At 42.1% G+C, this 20877-nt stretch overlaps 1 protein-coding gene across 3 annotated transcripts in view; it reads right to left on the minus strand.

The window, feature by feature from the left end:
• Positions 1–321: 321 nt before the first annotated feature.
• CCDC170 (coiled-coil domain containing 170) overlaps positions 322–20877 on the minus strand; it is a 104522-nt gene continuing 83966 nt past the window's right edge. For 2 of the 3 annotated variants that reach the window (XM_088023839.1, XM_028103253.2), the window contains 2 exons: positions 13994–14230; positions 322–1550 (listed from right to left, as the gene is read on the minus strand). In XM_088023839.1, coding sequence (XP_087879965.1) covers positions 1311–1550; positions 13994–14230 — 477 coding nt within the window. In that variant the 3' untranslated portion in view covers positions 322–1310. Of the gene's footprint in view, positions 1551–9571; positions 11740–13993; positions 14231–20877 lie in introns of those variants that run through there. The other variant, XM_088023838.1, reaches the window with a different exon arrangement.

A 20877-nucleotide genomic window follows, 5' to 3' on the forward strand; every position in this document is an offset into this window, starting at 1 on the left:
GTGCAGTGAAACTACTCTGTATGCTACTAAAATGATGGGTATGCGTCATTATGCATCTGTCAAAACTCCATAGAATGTACAAAAGCAAGAGAGAACCCTAATGTAAGCTATGGACTTGGGTGATAATGGTGTGCCAATGTTGGTTCATTGATTATAACAAATGTACCACTCTGGAGGGGAGATTTTGATAGTCAGGGAGGCTGGGCAAGGCGGGGCAGGAGAGGGGAGGAGAGAGTATGTGAGAAATCTCTATAACTTCCACTCAGTTTTGCTGTGAACCTAAAACTCCTCCAAAAAGTAAAGTCTATTTTAAAAAAAAACTGTTTATTCAAAATTTATTTTTTTTTTATTTATTCTATCCTAGTCAAGGATTAAATGTATTTTTCCCCTAAGGATTTATAATCCTTTCCATTGTCCAAACCACTCAGTTCATTTCAGCTAAATACAATGAATAAGAGCAGTTCCAGAAAGGGAATCTGAGTCATTGAGACCAGTAGCGTTCAGTGCATGTACCTGAGTCGGCCCATGTAGCAAGATTAAGTCTCATGTCACATCTCTTCAGCAGCCACAGCACAAACAAGCTCTCATCGCTTCAAATCCAAGAACGCCCAATATTATTTAGTCAACTTTTTAGAGCTCTCTGGAAATGACTGAGTCCTTACTCTACTCTTCTTACTAACCACATGTTTTGGAAGAACACCATTAGGGTGCAATTGGCACTGATATTTTCCAAATAAAACATTTATTTCTGAAAGTATAAATTGTCTTATTTTTCTGTTGTAAGCACTGGTTTTGTTGGCAAATGGAAATATGAGTTGCAATTATTGTGGCAAGGCAGTTGGAGTGCCTGTGGGTTTTTTTCACAGCCACAGTGATGTCTTTCCCATCAAGCAGGAGTCCTGGCAACTCCCCAGGTACCTTCTGATAGATTTCTTGGCAATAGGACATGGGTCCAGGATGCAAATGTGCCACTTTAAGTTCTTTGAAAACTCTTCTCTTTCTCCATAGCCATGCATTTGCCATTGGGATGATAGTATTCGTGCTGTATTTTTATGACTACAGGTTTGGCAAACAGTCATCTTTCACAGCATTATGCATACATCACAGAGGATGTTTCAATCATCTATTGCTGCATAACGAACCAGTCCCCAAAAATCAGTGGCTTGAGACAATACTGATGCTATTTCTCATGATTTTGTGGGTTGTCTAGGAACTCCTTCTGTTCATTACTGGAGTCTACCATGTAGTTGCATTCAGCCGAAAGATTGGCTCAGGGTTGGACCCAACCAGAACACTGGGATGGCTTTGCTTCACTCTCCATGTGATCTTAGTATCTCTCTCCAAAAGACCAGCCAGATCTGGTCTTTCTTGCATGGCATCTGAGTTTCAAGAGGGCAAACCCCAGTGTGTAAGTGCTCATCAAACTTCTGTTTACACCATCCCTGCTGATGTCCCATTGTCCAAAGCAAGTCACATGGCCAAGCCCAAGGACTATACAAGGGCATCAATACTGGGAGGTGTGATTCATTGGTGGCCATCCATGTATCATTCTACGCAGAGGGAGGAAAAAATAATTATCTGATTGAACGGATTTAGTTTAGGAACAAAGGCATTAAATATGAAAACATAATGATTGGATATATAAGGGCTTAATATCAGTAATAACTAATATGTAAATGGACAGTTATGACACACCAGGCACTGGACTAAACATTTCACATTTATTATTCCACTTTACCCTCATACCAACTGTACAAGATTGGTACCATTACAAATCCTCATTTTATGGACAACAGAACCAATGCCCAGAAATGGAAACAAGCAGTAAAAGGTAGGGTTCAGGGTGAGAGTCCAGTGAGTACAACTCCAAAGTTCATGCTCTTTACCCCCGTATTTTCATACTTCTAAACAGATGGTGGAGAGGTCCCCACTGTAGTGACAGTGGCATGTCTTTCAAAATTCACCTTCAACATTAAACTGAAGTCAATCATCCTAGGTCCCAAACTAGTGAGTCAGAATGGCCTCCTGTCAGCAAAGCTCTCTGCTGAGCAGACTTCTTTTCTGCTTGTCCAATTCACCTAGATTTCTGGCTAATACACAGGCCCAGAGACAATTCCCTCTCATTTAAGGTAGAACACAACCTGGCCAGCCACCTGCCCCCCTTTCAGAGCCTGGCAACAGGCTCCTCTGTGGAGGAGGCAGAATAGCCCAGGAGGAAAACCACTGGTTAGACCACCCAGAGAATGATCTGACACCAGTCACTTAACCTCCCTTAGACTGTTTCTTCAGCTTTAAAAAGAGGCTAATAACAGTGTCTGCCTCAGAGAGTATAGGGGAAGATTAAATTAGATAAAGCTTACAGGGAGCTCAACTGCAGCCTCTAGTACATAAATAAATGGTAACTATTGTTACTAAGATTAAGTGCTTTCCAGAACTTCTTTGGAAGCTGCCTTTTCCTTGCCAGTCATATACTTTGAGAAAAGCATCCCAGGGGCTTTATCATCTCTGTGGAGGACCTTCTAAGGACAATCAGCAGAACCATGTAGACTCTGTGTCAGCTTATTCATAAGAAATAATCAAAGAAAAGTTTTAAAGAAGCTATTTGACTTGGCCAGGAAAAAAAAAAAGGCAACGTGATTCTCCAAAGTATGTGAACCATGTTTCCCAAAGTCATTTATTATATATCCTGTCCGTTTGTATGTCAGCTTAACCTCTGTACTGAGGATAATAAAATCAAATCACATGGGTGAGGAATCACATTCAAATGCATTCATTTAAATCTAACATTTTACTTAATTTTATGTATTCTTGCTAAAAGAAGAAAAATTCAAAAACAAATACTGAGTTAAGAGTCTTTTGTTTAAAGACACATAAACACTTGTAGATATTCTTTTTTCATGCATTTTACAAGGTTAGCATTCCTCACATTGCTCCAACCGTGCACAACTGGAGTTCCCCATGTTCAACCTCTGTTGCACCAAAATGGAGGTGCCTAGGGAAGTATTTTATGTCACGCACAAACTCTTCCAGTCCCTTTCAACACCACCACAAGCAAAAGGAAGCTACGGAAGATATGAAACCAGAATAATGCCCACAATTCCCTGTTGCTTACAGAAATCGAGGTCCCCTAAAGAGTGAAGGGTGGTTTAGGAAACTTTTAAATAAAATGGGAAACTTAAGTATCCACTCAAATGTCTCTTTGTCTAAAACAGGAAAATTTCAGTCTTCTCAATAAAGTCTGTTTTGAGTTATTTTTTTCACTTCCACACACCTGGAACAAATATGAAAGCAATAGAGACATCCTGGTACAGGAAAGAAAAGCAAGAGCTCAGTCTGCCAGAACTAAGTACAAGCTCCACATTCTTGCACTTGCTAGTTTAATGACCAAGAGTGAGCCCCATCATCTGTAAAAATGAGAGCCATAATTCCTCCTTTAAGAATTAATGTGAGGATTACATGAGTCATTGTAGATGAAAATGCTTGGTACACCAGTTGGCACAGAATAGGCATTTGTTAAATGTTTATTTTGTTCTGCCTTCTCAATACGCTTTTCTTTCTTAACACCAATTACCTTCAAACCTACAGCATATTAGGAAAAAGGTCGCTATGAAAACCTTAGTCATTGGCAAATATAAGCTTTTACCTAAAAGCTCTACATTAAGAGATTAAATTCTTTGCAAACCATAACAGCAAAATTAACAGCCTCCTTCCAAATGTGGGGCAGGTGAACTAATCATACGGTTCACATTCAACATACACCATCATGCTTTTAAAATGAATCATGAGATTTTACGCCTATGTGCATAATCAGAAACTTAATTAAAGGCAACTAATATTTTTTAGGAGTACAACAGTTGATGCACAAGTGCATTTGCTGCCAAGATGACCTTGTGAGCTTCATCCATCCTCTACCAAAAAAATCCCAAGATACCAATCACCCTTTCTCTCATTTTTTCCAGGTATGGGTCCAGTGGATCATTAGCACACAGAGCTATTGCAATGCTCTCATTTACAGAAGGAGAGACAGCTGCTGGAAGGACTGGAACCCATTCTCCTGATTCTCAGTCCACTGCACACTATGTCGTATCACTAAGTCCCTCTACGAGCAGCCTTCAATCCTTTTTGTTAACTTAGGGGCAGGAGAGGGAACATTGTTGATTGGCACCCAATATCCACTCCTCCCTTCTTGTGATCCAGTATTTTTTTTCCAAACTGCTAGTTGCCATCCACTAGTCTGTCATGAAACCAACTTAGGGGGTCAAGACTGACATTTCTTAATGGAGTGGCATAGCCTAGAGTAGCACTGAATTGCACAGCAAAGACTAGAATAGAATCTATCAGGGCATCCCATTGTCTTATGAATCTTTTATCTCAGGTAGACGTGAATGTGACTGTGTGTATGGGTGAGTTGAATTTTAGAGTTCATCAAATAGTTTGAAAAACATTGTTCTGGCATGCCTTTCTGTACCTCTGACATTGAGAAGCTGAATACTATGTTTCCCAGAATCCCTCCAGAAAAGATTCCAGGTGCAATTTGGGTTTTGCCAGTTAGATGCCCGAGTGTGAGATCTGGAAGATGACAGTGGTCACACCTCTACTCCACAGCTATTTCTGTTGGCAAGCAACGTGATGGACACTTGTGGTTTTCTGTGGCATCAGTGGCAGAAGACCCAGCATGTATGCTGGGTCACAAGATGTTTGGATTCTGGGAGGCAAGCACAAGGCATCCATTTCCTACTGGCCCAGATGGCAGCAGGAAATAGAGTTAGCAGCAGGAGGGGAGGCACAGTAAAAGTGGTAGCTTCCAGATCTTGGTAGTATCAATGATATTCTGGATCTTCTGGCTTTCTGACTACAGAAGTAGCAGCAGCAATCTTGGTGGTTTCATTCTATGGTGTGCCTTTGGGAATCGCTATGGAAAACTCAACCTCAAGTCTGTTCTTCAGCCCTCACATGATTCTGCAAGCCACTTAATACCCTATAATAAATCCTTTCTTGGTTAAGCTACTTGGAGTAGTGTCTCTTCTGTACTCCACTCTGCTAAAACTAACAGGAAATGTAAAAATAGAATAAAATCTTCTTTTGGTACCCAACACTATACTAGAACCTAATTATGTATCTCGACAGAGAATTCTGAAAAGAAGGAAAAAGCCAAATCGTTTAAGTCATAGATATTTGGGGGGTTTTTTCGTTGTTGTTCTGGTTTTTGTGGGTCCTATCTCACCAAGCGATCAATAAACACTTGTTCATTGATAAAACACATGATGGAAAAACACCAAATGGCTTCATACTTTCATAACTAGTTGCAAGGAGAATGAATGAATCTGTCTAAGGTCGGACAGACCTAAGACCCTAAAAAAAGGGTCCTGGAAAGACCCTGAGATGGGAATTTGGAGGCAGGGGTTTGTTGAATTGCACACTTAGAACAAAACCTGTAAGAAAGTAAGAAAACAAGACTGGGCAGAGGAAGCAGTTGAAGTGTGATGAAGTTGCCACAGAGGCCTTGGCTGATTTGGGGGCAGGGGCGGTAAAATGGGTGGGGGGTGTAGTTCTGAATCTGACATGACCCTTCAGAGTGGTTCTGAATTAAAGAAAGAAGGTCAGGTCTTTGTACCCCCCCACACTGACCAGTCACTAGACACAAACTGCCTTAGGGTAAAGTCTGTGACCCAGGATGAGGTAGCTCCCTTCAGCCAAGGGCAAGTCCTTGCCAGGAACTCAGCTATGGGTTGTCAAGAGCCAACAGCTCTGGGCAGCTGAAGAAGGAGTGCTTCAGTCCTAGACGGGGGCCTGGGTGGTAAATCACAGCATCTGCTCAGAACCCAGAGAAGTCTGAGTGAGTGAGAGATAATGAGGTATAAACTATTGTGGTGTTCATGTGGAAGAAAGAGTAGATAGATGAGGGAGAATACAGGAGGTAGAGCAGACATCAGCTGTGGGAAGAGGGAGAGGGACAAGTCAGAGTTCCCTCCCTAAACCCTGCCTTGGACACTTGAGCAGATGCCAGGCCATTGGCTGAGGAAGGAAGCCCAGGAGAGAAGTAGGTTATCGGCAAGAAGAGGATGGAGGCAGAAATTATAAATTCAATGTTGCCCATGTTGAGTGTGAGATACCTGTAGGATATAACAACATTCACTGAGCACTTGCGACGTCCATGTTCTAAGCTACGCACCTTATATACATCAACTCATTGAATCCTTATATAGGTATTCTTCTATGAGGAAACTAGTCTTGTTATTCCTATTCTTGTCCTGAAGCACACGGGTTTTCAAAGTGGTAAATCACCTGGCCCAAGTCACTCAGCAGAGCTTATATTTGAACCCAAGTCTCTTTTGCTCAGTTCCTACAGGGGTCCTCTCCACACCTTCCTACAGATGAAGAGAAGGGCAGGAATCTGATCTAGAGAGAGAATGGTTGGCATCATCATTGCAGAGATGATAATTAAAGCCACAAGATTAGGTGAAACTAGTTAGCGATATTTACAATAGCAGTATTATTTGCTAACATGTGCCAAGTATTCCCCATGTGCCAGGATATCTTCTAAATGCTCTACGTTATTTAAACCTAAGCAATCTTGTAAGATGAGGCCTAGGCTCCCAGGGCTGCGTTAACGAAGTTCCACAAACCTCATGGTTTACACAAATGTTTTGTCACACAGTTCTGGAAGCCAGGCGTCTGAGATACCAGCTGAAGCAGTAGAAGCAGAGACAGAGGGAAGTTGAGTTTTCATGGCATCAAAGGAAACCAGGATGCATGGGACAAGCAAGAGCACCTAGCCGTGAGAGCCACACTGGATCCTGCATTTGGCGCTCTAGTTGTTGGACCATCGACTACATTCTGGTTTCTGAGATGTATGATTGTTCCTCACTGAGTTCTGGCGGTGAGGTCAAGATTCCCACCCACGCTCATATTCACACTTATCGTTACATTAAACGCTCATTTCACTTCTGTTTCTTATAACCTTAAACTAATCCGACTCAAGCACCCAGAGAGGGAGAGGGAAAGAAATGGATTGAATGCCACATCATGGAAGCTAATGCAAAAGAATGATTTGAGAAGGAAATGGTCAATTGTATTACATGTTACAGAAAGATCAAGCAAAACAAGGACTTTAAAACTAACAGGTTTGCTAACAAAAAATGCGAGAGCTGGGTGAGTGGCAACAGAAGCCAGGCTGCCGCGGATGATGACGGAAATGGGAGGTAAGACCAGAAAGACAGCCATAGAAACCACACTTTCAAGTGGCTCGACTGTGAAGAAAGAGAGGGAAGTGAGGCCCTACCCAGAAGCTGTTGCAGAGTAGAAGGACTGATTTAAGATGAACACATTTGAATGCAGAGGGAAAGGAGCCATGTGAACATGAGGTTGAAGAGAGGACAACTGAAGGGATGAAGTTGCTTGGATGCAAGCGGCCGGGGGCAGGAAAGAGTCCAAAGCAGGAAGAGGGAAGGAGGCAATGAGGGGTGTGCACACATAGCAGGCTATTTTAGGATCTGATATTGAAGATATTTCCTGTAATGGCTTCTATTTTGTGGGTGAAATAGGAGACAAGATTATCTGCTGACGGTGAAGAAAGAGACAGGTTAAGAGCCTTGAGGAAGAGAAGATTTTCGTGAGTCATTTCAGAAAATGGCAGTGAGCTCTAAGTGGAACGCTGTGGAGGATTACCAGTTAGTACAGAGGGCTCGGGTGAGACCAAAAGACCTGAGTTTGGCATGCCCACCTGTGATTCCCTCCAGTCTCATCGGGTGGGGCAGGAAAAGCAGCAGAAACATTGTTAGTTGGGATTAATTGAAACCTGAGGGGAGAGGGGCAAGGGCACAAGGAGTTCAAGGTGTTGGGAAAAGAATGATTGAAGAAAGGAACCAGAGGATCTCTGCTGACCCCAGATGCCAAGGCTAGTAGGGAGAAAAATAGGAGAACCAAGGAGACTCAAAGAACAACTGTGTGGGGGTAAGAGATGGAGGTCTGCAATGGTAAGAGTTTATGGAGATTTGAAGATTTCAGAGGTGGAGAAATTGTAGGTGATTAGAAGACTCTAAATTGGACCATGTGTCATAGACCTGTGTTGTGTGCCTGTCCAGCTTCTCTTCTTTTGGGGAGTTTTCCTTCTGTCATTACATGTGCTTTTGGTTGAACAGATCACCCTGGAACCTCACCCCACCGCACCTCTGCTACAGGAGTTGGCATGGGATGATGCAGGCCAATGAGTTCATCCCCTGCCTAAAGTGCTTGGTTGAGGAATGAGTACATGACCAAGAAGAGATGATCAGACTCTTCTTTCCTGACATTCTTTCCCTGAATGTTGGAGGCAGAGTCTCTCATTTTCTCAGCTGTGAGTTGTAAAGATCACGTAGCTGCTTGTGGCCATCTTTCCAGCAGCATGGAGGAACCACCTCCAGAAGGAGAAAATGAGACCAACATGCAAAGACAAGCAAATTAAGGAGAAATGAAAGACGGGTAGAAGCGAGAAGAATCCAAGTAACAATTTTAAATCACTGGATCTAACCATGCTGAAGCTAGTCTACCCTAAATCTTTCAAATGAGCCCCCCACCACCACCAAATTCTCTTTGGGTGAAGTTCGTCTAAATATAATTTTTTAAAGATTTTATTTATTTATTTTTGAGAGAGAGAGCACAAATGGGGTATGGGGGAGGAGCAGAGAGAGAAGCAGACTTCCCACTGAGCAGGGTGCCTGATGCAGGACTCGATCCCAAGACTCTGGAATCATGACCTGTGCTGAAGGCAGATGCTTAACCAACTGAGCCACCCAGGCACCCCAACTGAAGGTAGTCTAAATTGAATTACTATAAACTGCAATCTAAGGTTTAAGTAGCTGAAACTAAAGGAGGTAAATGTATGGGGGTCAAGAAGGCCAAGAAACTAAAGATAGGGTGTTGTATGAGTTTTCCTTATGGGCACTAAAGTCATCCAAGATGAAGGCAGTACTTAACAGGGTGGAGAAGACGCCTATGAACCATCTGCAATAGTCTTAAGTAGGAAGAACAGACAGGATGTTAGTAGGTAACTGCAATGAAGACCAGAAGAAAGTTATGTATCTGTTAATAGGAGCCTCAAAGGAGCGATGGTTTTTATACAAAGGTGCAGGCATAAAGGTGTGGAGGCTGCATAGGGGAGAGAGAAGCATCCAGACCCCACTTACTGATGAGAAGCTAAGTGGAGTTGTGCAATAATGTGGATAAGATCGTTACTGCATAGAGCGGGCAGAGCCTTCCCGATCCAAGGTTATATAACCATGAAATGCTTCCCAGTGAAGAATAAACTCCACTTCTAAGTCCTAAGTATTATTACAATATAAATAATGGAGACACCATTTAACCACTTTTCAGCCCATCACCTCTTGACCTTGAATCACTCACGTTTATCAGTAAGACAAAACTACAAGGTAGAACTGAAAATTTAGATGGCTCAGGCTTCTTTTTTCTTCCTAATTGAGATGTTTTATGCATACATTTAAATGTCTCAATGACCAGAATAATAATCTCAAAGGTAATTATCATTCAAGTGTATTTGGTAGAAGAGTTGGTATTAAATATTTTAAAGGCCTATTTAGAAAATCTCATCAATCTAACACATTTTATTGGACAACATAAAATATACATGGGTATTATGGAAGAACAAAAATCTAACACAAAAATGTGAGCCTGGGTTGCCAATTCTAGAATGAATGCCACAGAGGGAAAGCTAACGATCAACTGGCATTTCAACAAGGAGAGAAATGGCTTTATTAAGGGCTTTCAATTTGTCCGAATGACAAATAGTTACTGTGTCTATGGACTATATATATAAACAGAACTTCTTTTTCTTATGCGTGTGTAGTCTTTCCACCAGAAATGGAAACATATTATTATGCCAGTTCATGGTTTTAAAGTGATGCTGTTAAAAGTATCTCTGAATAGCGTCGAAAATGAAATTTACAGAGAAAATAAGTGAAGTTCATTAAAGATTGTATTTGGAGAATGAAAACAGAGGGAAGGTATAAAAACAATTCCTCCATCTCTAAACACCCTCCACCTTTCCATGGCATGGATGAAACACAGCCACTCAGCAATTCAGTCCTCTAGAGACCCAATCGGTAAAGTCGCCTCTACCTCTCTGGGTGAGTGTGGGTCCAGACCAGTAGCCATTGCATCTTTGGAGTGGGGTGGCGGGGAGGGATCTCCAGAGACCACAGGCCTTCTGCTGGGAAAATACAAGGCCAAGTCTCCTGCCTGTTGCAGCCCTAGCTCATGTCCTCAGTCATGGCTGTGCAGGTATATTTAATCAGTCACAAATGCTACTTCATACTGTCCTTGCACGGGAGGGAGAAAGCCAGGCAACCCTGACCATTCCCCAGGGGACATCCTTAGTCATTCTCCCTCTGTGTGATCTGTCATCCAGCCTCTAAGTGTCAAACTCCTTTTCTTTCCTCTAGAATTTACTTTTTCTCTTAATATTTGAGTGTAATCTATTTCCCCCCTCCTTTAATTAGGCACCAATGCTTTTTTTCAGACATACTTTCATATGGCGAAAATAAGATAATCACCCAAAAAAGTAAAAGTTTTTCTCAATAAAGCTAAGAATATGGTTTCCTGAAAAATACTTGTGAAATAGAAATTTAAAAAGAAGGCAGAAAGGGATGGGAATTTGTAATAAAACCCTGATCCTAAAAAAGTACTCTTGTTGTCAGTACACGTGATATATTGGTGAGTAAACCTGGGCAGGATTTCTTCATCTTATAGGTTTCACATTAAAGGTTTCACTTTTAAAGGACTGAGACCAACCCTGTTCAAACATGAAAAATTACCACCAAATATAATCTGGCAGCAACATTTAAAACCGGTTGGCTTCTCATAGGACCTCAGACCTATGTATGTTTTATCCAAATAATTAGTTGTAATGCTTTTTAAAGAAATCATATGCATGACACTCATGAATCTCAGTCACTTTTTGGACTTGATTGAATGTATGAATGTTTGCCTTCCTTTATGGGGGCAACTTTCACCAGGATCACAGGATTTCAGGAGAAACTGGAGGAGTATAGAGTAGCAGAGAAGGCACAGCCTTTGATCAAGGGCCAACGTGGTAAGGCTGCTGGTTCAATCACTAACCAACTACAATCTTGGGTAGGTAACACCCTCTCTGAGCCCCAGAGAGGTTGTAAAATAAAACATTAAAGCTTCTCCACGTGACCATTATGAGAATTAAATTGGGTAGTAAAGCCCCTGACTCATAAAAAAAGAATCCCATAAATGCTAATCCCCTACCGCGCATTGCCCATTCTAGATATGCAATCTACTGGACTTCTTCTGGGTCCCAAAGTGCTAGCAAATAAAATAACAGCTGTTCTTAGTGTCAAACATTAACCTACAGCTGGCACCTCTGAGATCCTTTTTTGCAAATGATGGATTTGCACGCGCGCGGTCATCGAACTACATGGTATTCACACACTGATCAATGTCAAAGGCTTGGGGAATTTGTGAAATTGACAGTTGTGTCCCATCTCTTAGCTCCACCTCCCCCAAGAGAGATGGTATTCAATGAAGGAGTTTTAAGTGACTCTGTGGGTGCCTATCTCCCCCGGGCGTCACATCTTTGAGGCAGGCACAGGTGACAAAGTGATGCTGATGTGAATGGATCAGTCTTTCAAGACATTTGATGATTTCATAGTCTGGAAGCGCAAGACTGGTCATGTTCAAGCCCAGCATCTGGGAAACCACCTCCCTGAAGTCCACCAGCTGTAATATCAAACACACACACGAAGGGTGAGAACAAAATGTATCAACTACTGCTAGTCCAAATGCAACCAAACAAACAAACAAAAAAAAACCCGTGGAAAGCCCAGGTGTGCATGAGGTAGGCAAATCACTTCCTGTCTTTAATGTCAGTCCTCTCGCTTATAAAACAGAAAGGTGCCATCTACTAAATTACCTCTAACATGCTTTCATCCCCAACTTTCGGTGATTTCATAACCTCTTTTCTGATGAGTCAATTAGTGTGGCATTGGCTATGAAGTGAAGAATCTCAGTAGGCAACCATGAATGAGACCCTGACCTAAGACTCCGTGTTCTCACTTCCCAGTGGGAATAACCATACACCTACTTCTCAGAGCTGTTCTGAAATTTGGATCCAATGAGACAATGACTGTGTATGTGTTCCATATACTAAGAAGTGCTTTACAAAGGTGTGGTTGTACCCATGGGTGATAAGTACTTACCCACTGGAATTTTAACTGGGCATGGAAACTTTTTTTTTTTAAGATTTTAGATTTAAAATTTAAGATTATTTATTGGGCGCCTGGGTGGCTCAGTTGGTTAAGCAACTGCCTTCGGCTCAGGTCATGATCCTGGAGTCCCGGGATCGAGTCCCACATCGGGCTCCCTGCTCAGCAGGGAGTCTGCTTCTCCCTCTGATCCTCTCCCCTCTCATGCTCTCTCTCTATCTCATTCTCTCTCTCAAATAAATAAATAAACATCTTAAAAAAATAAATCTATAAAAAAAAGATTTTATTTATTTATTTATTTGAGAGAGAGAGAGAGAGTGTGTGTGTGTGTGATGGGGGTTGCTGAGGGAGAGGGAGAGAGAATCTCAAGCAGACTCCATGCTGATCGTGGAGCCCAACGTGGGGCTCGATCTCACGACCCTGAGATCATGACCTGAGCCGAAACCAAGAGTCGGGCACTTACCTGACTGAGCCACCCATGTGCCCCTGGGCATGGAAACTCTTAAGCTAAAGGAAGAACAAAGGGCAAGAAAGTATGAGCTGATAAAAACAAGAAGGACTGCTAAAAAAATGACCAGATCACATCACATGACAGCCTCCTTCACAACCCATAACGGCCTCCTTCACAACCCATAACGGCAGACTCTCTGGGACTACTCTCTGTCCATCACAATAGGAAAAATGGAGAGGTGGGGAGGTTGAAGACCATGGATGCAAATGTGCCTCAGACCCCTTAAATTCTCGTGCGCCGGTTGCTGTGATTCTGCGCTAGAGCAGAAGCAGGTAAGTCAGGGCTATCTGGGAAACCCCTTGCTAGAAGTACCTTCCATTTTGGAAAGATGTGACCCAATAGACATTGCCTCCAGGAAGAGTGCCTTCCAAACATTCTCACCCTGTCTTCCTTCACTTCCCAACCTCCTTCCCATGCTGAGTCCAGTTTAGGGGAACACAACACTCTCTCCAGCCTAGTGTCCCTGATGAAAAAGTTCCCCTCAAAGTTTTCTCGCCTTTCACATATGGTCAAGGCTCTTCATTCCTGAGAGGTTTCCCTCTGAGAACACATACTTTATAGTTTGGCCTTCCTCAACGCTGCCTGACACATGAGCCAAAGCAGAGGCAGCCGAAGAGGAAAAAAAAAAAGAAAATCCTAAGATCAGAGTCCACTCTGTGCCCTTTTGAGCTTCAGCAAGAGAGGGAGATGAAAGCCAAAAGCAATGGGGGTCAGGCTGCCCGGGGCAGTTTCTTTATGCTTGACCTCCTGATGTGCTCACCAGATAAAACTCTCCTCCTTACAACCAGTCAGCAAGTGAGTACGGTTTATGGCTTACATCTGGGCAAGGTTGACCATCGAGTCTGGGTGCCACTGTTTGAGAGTTGGGACAGTTTCCTGACACTGATCTCTGCTGAAGATAAGCTTTCCCTCCTGAGGTTGAAGCCTGGGATGATGCAAACTTCAGAGGCAATCAGTGAACATAATCAAAACCTCTCCACAACCAGAACCTGGCTTTCCACAGCCTTTCCACTGCTTTGATGAGAAGGTCTTTTTCTTTCCTACGATTCGTGCCATCAAACTGTGAATTATTTTTCTTAGCAGAGTAAATCATAATGGTCATTTTAATTCCAGAAAGATGTTAGAGGGCAAGCAGATACATTGAAACGATAAAGAAAGCTTTGTAAATTGTTTTTGAAGAAACGTATGAAAAATTATCAAGCTTTCGAATTGTCCCATCTTTTCCTAAACAAGATTTCACCCCCAGATTTCTACCCACCTGCTTTTCTCTTGTTTCTGCTTCTTCCAGACATTTTTTTAGTGTCTTCATTTCGTTGGTTACCACTTCCATTATCTTCCTGGCCCCCTCTTTATCCTCCTGAGTCTCAAGCTCTGCAGTACCCAGTTCTGACTTGACAGACATTAGCTTTTTCTCAGCTTTCTCCTTCATCTTCTCAAGTTTGTCTTTGGACTTATTTAGGTCTTCGGTGGCTTTGGTCTGTTCCAAAGTTTTAATCTATGAAGTCAAGAGAACGCTAATAATTTCTTTCGTATTTGTTTTGGACAATTGTATTAACAAGATAAACTAGAAGTCAATGAAATTCACTTAATAACTTTTTTATAAATAAAGAATGGAATCCATCCCAGTTATACAGACTTTGCTAAGCATACACGCTGGACAAATATACCTTAAGGCAGTGACAGTTTATAAACATGTCAGAGTACCATTATTTGGAAAATCAACGAGACAAATGGTAGATAGCACAATTCTAGGGTTAAATATTAAAATAAAATCTGCTGGTAGTTACACACAGACTCTAATGAACTCCATTGGCAAAAGCAATTTGCACTTTGGGCCCTACAAAAGGGTCGTCCCCAGCATAGAAACACTAGGAAAAGTAAAATATCGCCTCTGTTAGTGGTCTATGACAAGGGAGCCCAACTAAAATCCCCATAGTAAGTCTTCACTACTGCCATAAGGAAAATCTAGAACAGCAATATTTCAGAAGAAATGCCTTCTGACTTAACCAATGAGTATGGGAGGCATGAGGTGCCCATAGCATTCCACTACAAACAAGAGGAAAGGGATGGGGGTGCCTCTCTCTAGGAAGCAGTCCCAGGATCTTAAAGTCAACACAAAGAGCATCCTGGAGCATAAGGCACATTTTCTTTATTAGCTTAGTATTTAAAATTTTGCCAGATCTGCTTCCAAAAAAGAATTTGAAATCAAAAACTAATGATGTAATGTATGGTGATTAACATAATAAAATAAAATTTTTTTAAAAAGTTTGAAATTCTGACAAATACTATAACATGGAGAACTTTAGACATTACAACAAATAAGATAAGCCAGACACAAAAGGATAGATATTGCATAATTCCATTGATAAGGAGGTACCTAGGATAGGCTAATTCATTATAGAATTCCATCCCCAAGGGAGGAATGGGGAGTTATTTAATGGGCACTGAGTTTTGGTTTAGGATGATAAAAAGTTCTGGAAATGGATGGTGGTGATGGTTGTACAACATTGTGAACGTACTTAATGCCACTGAATTGTACAATTAAAAATGGCTCAAATGGTAACTTTTATGTTATGGATATTTTACCACATTAAAAAAAAAAGAATTGGAGGTAGTTTTACATACTTGACACAAAATTTTTAACACTGACCATTAAAAATAAATATGAACGAGCTACCATTTAACAACCTCAGGGATGGCTACAGTCAAAAAGAGAGACAGTCACAAGTGTTGGCGAGGGTGTAGAGAAATCAGAACCCTCACGTGCTGCTGGTGGGAGGTGGTACAAAATGGTGCAGCTGTGAGAAACAGTTTTCCAGTTTTCAAAATGTTAAGCTCAGAGTTAACACATGAGCTAGCAATTCCACTTCTAGGTTTATATATTCAAGAGAACTGAAAACTTCTGTCACACAAAACCTGTCCACAAATGTTCACAGAAGGACTATTCATAATCACCAAAAAGTAACAACAACCCAAATATCCATCAACCAATGAGTAGATAAATAAAATATTGTAGATCCATACAATGGAATGTTATTTGCCAATAAGAAGGAATGAAATACTGATACATGCTATGGATGAACCTTGAGAAAACTTCTGCTAAGGGAGAAAAGTCAAGTCACGACAGACCACTTACTGTATTTTTCCATTCGTATGAAAGATCTAGAAAAGGCCAGGGACTGGTGGGAAGGGAGACTGGGGAGTAACTGCCAATGGGTTGTTTTTAGGGGTGATGAAAATGTTCTGAAATTAGATAACAGAAATTTGCTTTCATCTACTATAACACACACAACTTCTGAGGAAATTTAGTTCCTTTTCCCACAGAGAGGAGGCCAGTGGCAGCCATGCCTGGACAAGTTCAAAGCTTTGAACTGGCTCCATGCAGGAGAAAGGAAATCCTCGGGAAACTGACAGCTGCTGTGGGACTTGCGATCAAGAAGGCATAAAAACCACCACCTCAGGTTTGAGAAATCCACGGGTGAGACAATGCCAACCACAGTTGAGGAAAGGAACTCGGAGTCAGTTTTTGAGCCAATGAAATGGCATTAGAAGACCCAGCACCTGAGCCAAGTTACTGCCACCCACTAAGTGCAGGTCTGCAGAGGCTGACCTTGCGGATCACTCATGGATTCCAGGTTATCAAAACCCATACTGGAAAATGAACAGCGTATCGGATACAGCATAATAGAGTATTACCTCAACATTGCTTCCTGGGTGTGATGATGTACAGGTGTCACATTGAAGAATACTCTTGTTCTTAAGAGATACCTGGTATTTGGGGTGCCTGGGTGGCTCAGTTGGTTAAGCGACTGCCTTCGGCTCAGGTCATGATCCTGGAGTCCCAGGATCGAGTCCCGCATCGGGCTCCCTGCTCAGCAGGGAGTCTGCTTCTCCCTCTGACCCTCTTCCCTCTCATGCTCTCTCTCATTCTCTCTCTCTCAAATAAATAAATAAAATCTTTAAAAAAAAGAGAGAGAGCGCTACCTGGTATTTAGGGGTGACATGTCACAATGCATGTAACTTATTCTCAAATGGTTCAGAAAAAAAGAAAACCTCCTGCCCCCATTAGGCAAAACAGAGCAATTGGTAAAAATGTTATTATGCAAATCATTATGTGAAGAATAAAATACTGTCCATTATACTGTTCTTGCAACTGTTCTCTAGATTTGAAATTTTTCAAAACAAAAAGTCGGGAAAGGGAAATGTCCCACGCATGATCAATACAACGTGCATCCTCGGGCGCCTGGGTGGCTCAGATGGTTAAGCGTCTGCCTTCGGCTCAGGTCATGATCCCGGGTTCCCGGGATCGAGTCCCGCATCGGGCTCCCTGCTCCTTGGGAGTCTGCTTCTCCCTCTGCTTCTCTCTCTCTCTCTCTCTCTCTCTCTCTGTCATGAATAAATAAAATCTTTAAAAAAAAAAATACAACGTGCATCCTCTCCGTAAACGTTTTTGAACACATACGTATACTTATTTATGAATTAGAAAAGCAGCTGCTCTAAATAATATAGTCTGTCGACTATCAAACTTATTACAAATTGGGGGACATGACACGAATGAAATGTTCATCAATTTTAAAACAAAGTTATCTCCTTTTAAAACAAAGAGATTCCCTTCATGTGCAAATTATCACATTGCTGCAGAGAGACTATGTGGCCAAGAGGGAATTTGCTGAGATTGGGACACTGAATTCAAAAGCTTGTATTAAAGGATACTTTCAGCCTTTCTGCTCAGATTGGAAAACCATTTACAGTGGGCTATCTACCAAAAGTGACGGAACACAGCTTGGAAAGCTAGAAATCCATAAATCAGGTCCTAATGAGAAGAATTCATAGCCAAAAATTTCTGAAAAATATGAGACTTTATCACAATCCTAAAGGCTGCTTCAATTCTTGTTATTGGGGAGCAAAGGCAAGCCATGGAGCTTTGAGCCAAGCCACCAGAACAGAACTAAAAGCCAGGGGATGACAGAGACCTCGGGGTCCTAAATCAAACCCAACAAACGAAATTCCTGGAAGTGGGGTGTGGCTAAGTTGGTTTCTTAACCCTCCGGAAGGAGCTTCCCAAATCCAGCCCAGAGTTCAGCAAGAGCCTGTGCTCCTAATGGTCTTCCAGTGGGGCAGAACTGGTCATCAACAAGACTGATGTGCCACCCAGACTCCAGCAGGGATAGAGAAGGCTCCAAGTGGCCTTTACGTCCAAGGAACACCCTATCTAGTGTCAGACTCCTTGAGCGGAAAAAAAAGTCAAAATCTGGTAAACAATTTTCTCTCATGTTAAAAGCGCCCAAGGCCCTGAAAGAGATGGTGATTGAACTTAAAATCTGATAGGCTGAATCCCCCAGAGGATTTAAATTCTCTAACTGGAGGGGTTTCGAGAAGCCGCATTGAAAAATGCAACCCTGCAGGAGCTAGGCGCTGCAAGCAGGTGCCCTGAAGACAGGGGGACAGCAAAGTGGGAGACTGTCCCTGTGGCCCAAATACATGCTGTGCCCCTCCTCCTAAAGACAGCCACAAGGATTTCAGCAGAAGGAAACTGAAGCAGAAAAGAGAGGAAGGTGTTCAGCTTGGCAGTGTGAACACACCTCCACTACCATCATTCTACAGCCCAAGAAGTTCTTCCTTGAAGGTTCTGCTTGGGGCACACACTCAAAGTAGGGAGAGCTCAAACTCAATCCCAATCTACTATTGGAGATCCATTGAGCCCAAGATGGTAGGTTACAAGAAATATATATAAAGAAAGGCTGCACTGACCAGGTTGGAGAAAGTTCTGGAGTGGAGAAGGAGCATGGGGAGCAGCTGTCTTGCATGGGAGATGATCAAGAGAGGTAGCAAGAGGGAGAGACCTTTGCTGCTGGCTAAAGAATGTTATTCCTTTTGGTGTTTACTTGAGAGACTACAATGAAGATAACAATGGCTTTTCACTAATTTTTGGTTATCTGACTACTGATTTGGGGGCACAGCTCCCTACTAAAATTGGGCCACGGGGTACAGACAGAAAGCTGATAACCTCTCCACCAAATATCATTCTTTCTTTTGTTCTTACTGCCCAGAATAGACCCATTTCTCAAGCTGACTTCATCTAAGGGAGGCCCGGGGACTAAGTTCTGGCCAATGGAGATACAAAGCATTGTATTGTTCCTGGAAAGTGGCCTACAGGGTGTCCTCCCGCATCTCCTCCTCGCTGGTGGCTGGAATGAGGCTGTAGCCCCGGCAGCTAGCTTGTGTTAGGAAGCAGCATTGAGGATGAAAGCTATTACTAGAACAGTGAGGCAGGAAGAACAAGCCAGGATTGCTGATGACCACAGAGGCATCCTGCTAAGCCCGGCATGTCTTCTTTTCTGTGAGAGAGGAATAAACATCTCTTCTGTCTAAGCCACTGTTATTACAGGGGTGTTCTAATATATTTAGCTGAAACTAATCATAACCGACGCAGGCTGAGAAGCAACTTGTGTTATAGGAGTTACACAAAGCATTTTCTGGATCCTCTGGAGTTCTTCCACATGATTTCAGTGCCTGCATTTGCATTTGTGCAAAGACCTACGTTTGTGCCAATTAGTAGTGCTACTTTAATTATTCTAGGTTAATGAGAAAAGAGCAAAGGTGGAGTTAACACATAAATAATAATGTGTTCATGCCAAGGGAAGGCCAAACTATGTCAGTGTGTACAAACAACATATCTGCAGCATTCAGTTAAAGCACAGGGTGTCCTTAGGCAACATAAACCACAGGCATGCCAGACTTCAGAAGAACCTGGGCCACAAGCAATTGATACTACACCTTCTCATTAATGGTAACTAGTGAAATAGCATAATCTAGCACATTGAATTAATATCGTTAATGTTTTCAATTCGACTTTTACACCTCATTTTGCTTTCTCAATTGGTCCGAATTTTACGGTGGTAAAAATGTAGCAAGATTAGGGCGCCTGTGTGGCTCAGTCAGTTGGGCTGACTCTGGGTTTTGGCTCAGGTCATCATCTCGGGATCATGGGATCGAGTCCCCTGTCAGGCTCTGTGCTCAGTGGGGAGTCTGCTTGAGATTCTCTCCCCTCCCTTTCCTCCCCCTCTGCTCCTCCGCCCCCAACTCATGTGCTCTCTCTCTCTCTAAAATAAATAAATAAAATCTTTAAAATGATGAAAAAATCTGTTGACCACTTTTTAAAAAATGTAGCAAGATTAAGAAATTTTTATACAGTGTTAAGTTTGTATATATGAAAGCAATATTATACTAAAATTATTTTGACTCAACACAGGGAGGGTAATCTATAAAAGAATATTATTCTTTCCAAAAGAGATTTTCTACAGTAATCATGTTTGCCTGCCAACTTAAAATTTAATAGTTATCTGGAAAGGTCTACACTTTCCTGGTTGAGAATTCAGGGGGAAATGTAGTGCATGAGTCTTAAAAAGGGAGACTGGGATAACCTAGGAGTCAAGGTCTTCAAGCATGGTTTTGCAACAGACAGAGAAATGCGCACAAAAACTCCACACAAATGTTCCTAGCAGCCTTGCTCATAACAACCAAAAAGTGAAAACAATCATAATGTCCATCAAATGCTGAATGCATAAACAATGTGTGGTATAGCTAAACGATGGAATATTATTAGGCATAAAAAGGAATTGTGATGGTTAATATTATGCGTCACCTGGGCTGGCCCACAGAACCCAGATATATGGTGAAACATGGGTATTTCTGTGAGGGTGTCCTGGGGAGAGATTAACATTTAAGTTAGCGGACTTTCAGTAAAAGTAGATTTCCCTTCCATAGCATGGGTGGGCTTCATCCAGTCCATGGAAGGCCTGAACAGAACAAAAGTGATGCTCCCTTAGCAAGAGGGAATTCTACCAGAATCCAGGCTTTAGACTTGAACTGCAACATGAGCTCTTCCTGCCAGCCTAGACTGCAGATTTTGAACTTGCCAAATTCTATAATCACATGAGCCAATTCCTTAAAATCAATCAATCAGTCTCCCTGTAGCCCTCCCTCTCTCCCCCCTCCCTCCCTCTACGATATAATATATATGAAATATATATGTGCACAACATGGATGAAAACTGAAGACAGACGAAGTGAAAGAAGCCAAAGGCAAAAGGCCACATATTATGATTCCGTTTATATGAAATGCCTAGAAGAGGAAAATCCG

This window comes from Eumetopias jubatus, unplaced genomic scaffold (assembly GCF_037043125.1).
Source record: "Eumetopias jubatus isolate StellerSeaLion01/CBP00866 unplaced genomic scaffold, mEumJub1_p1.0 scaffold_6, whole genome shotgun sequence".
NCBI classification, from domain to species: domain Eukaryota; kingdom Metazoa; phylum Chordata; class Mammalia; order Carnivora; family Otariidae; genus Eumetopias; species Eumetopias jubatus.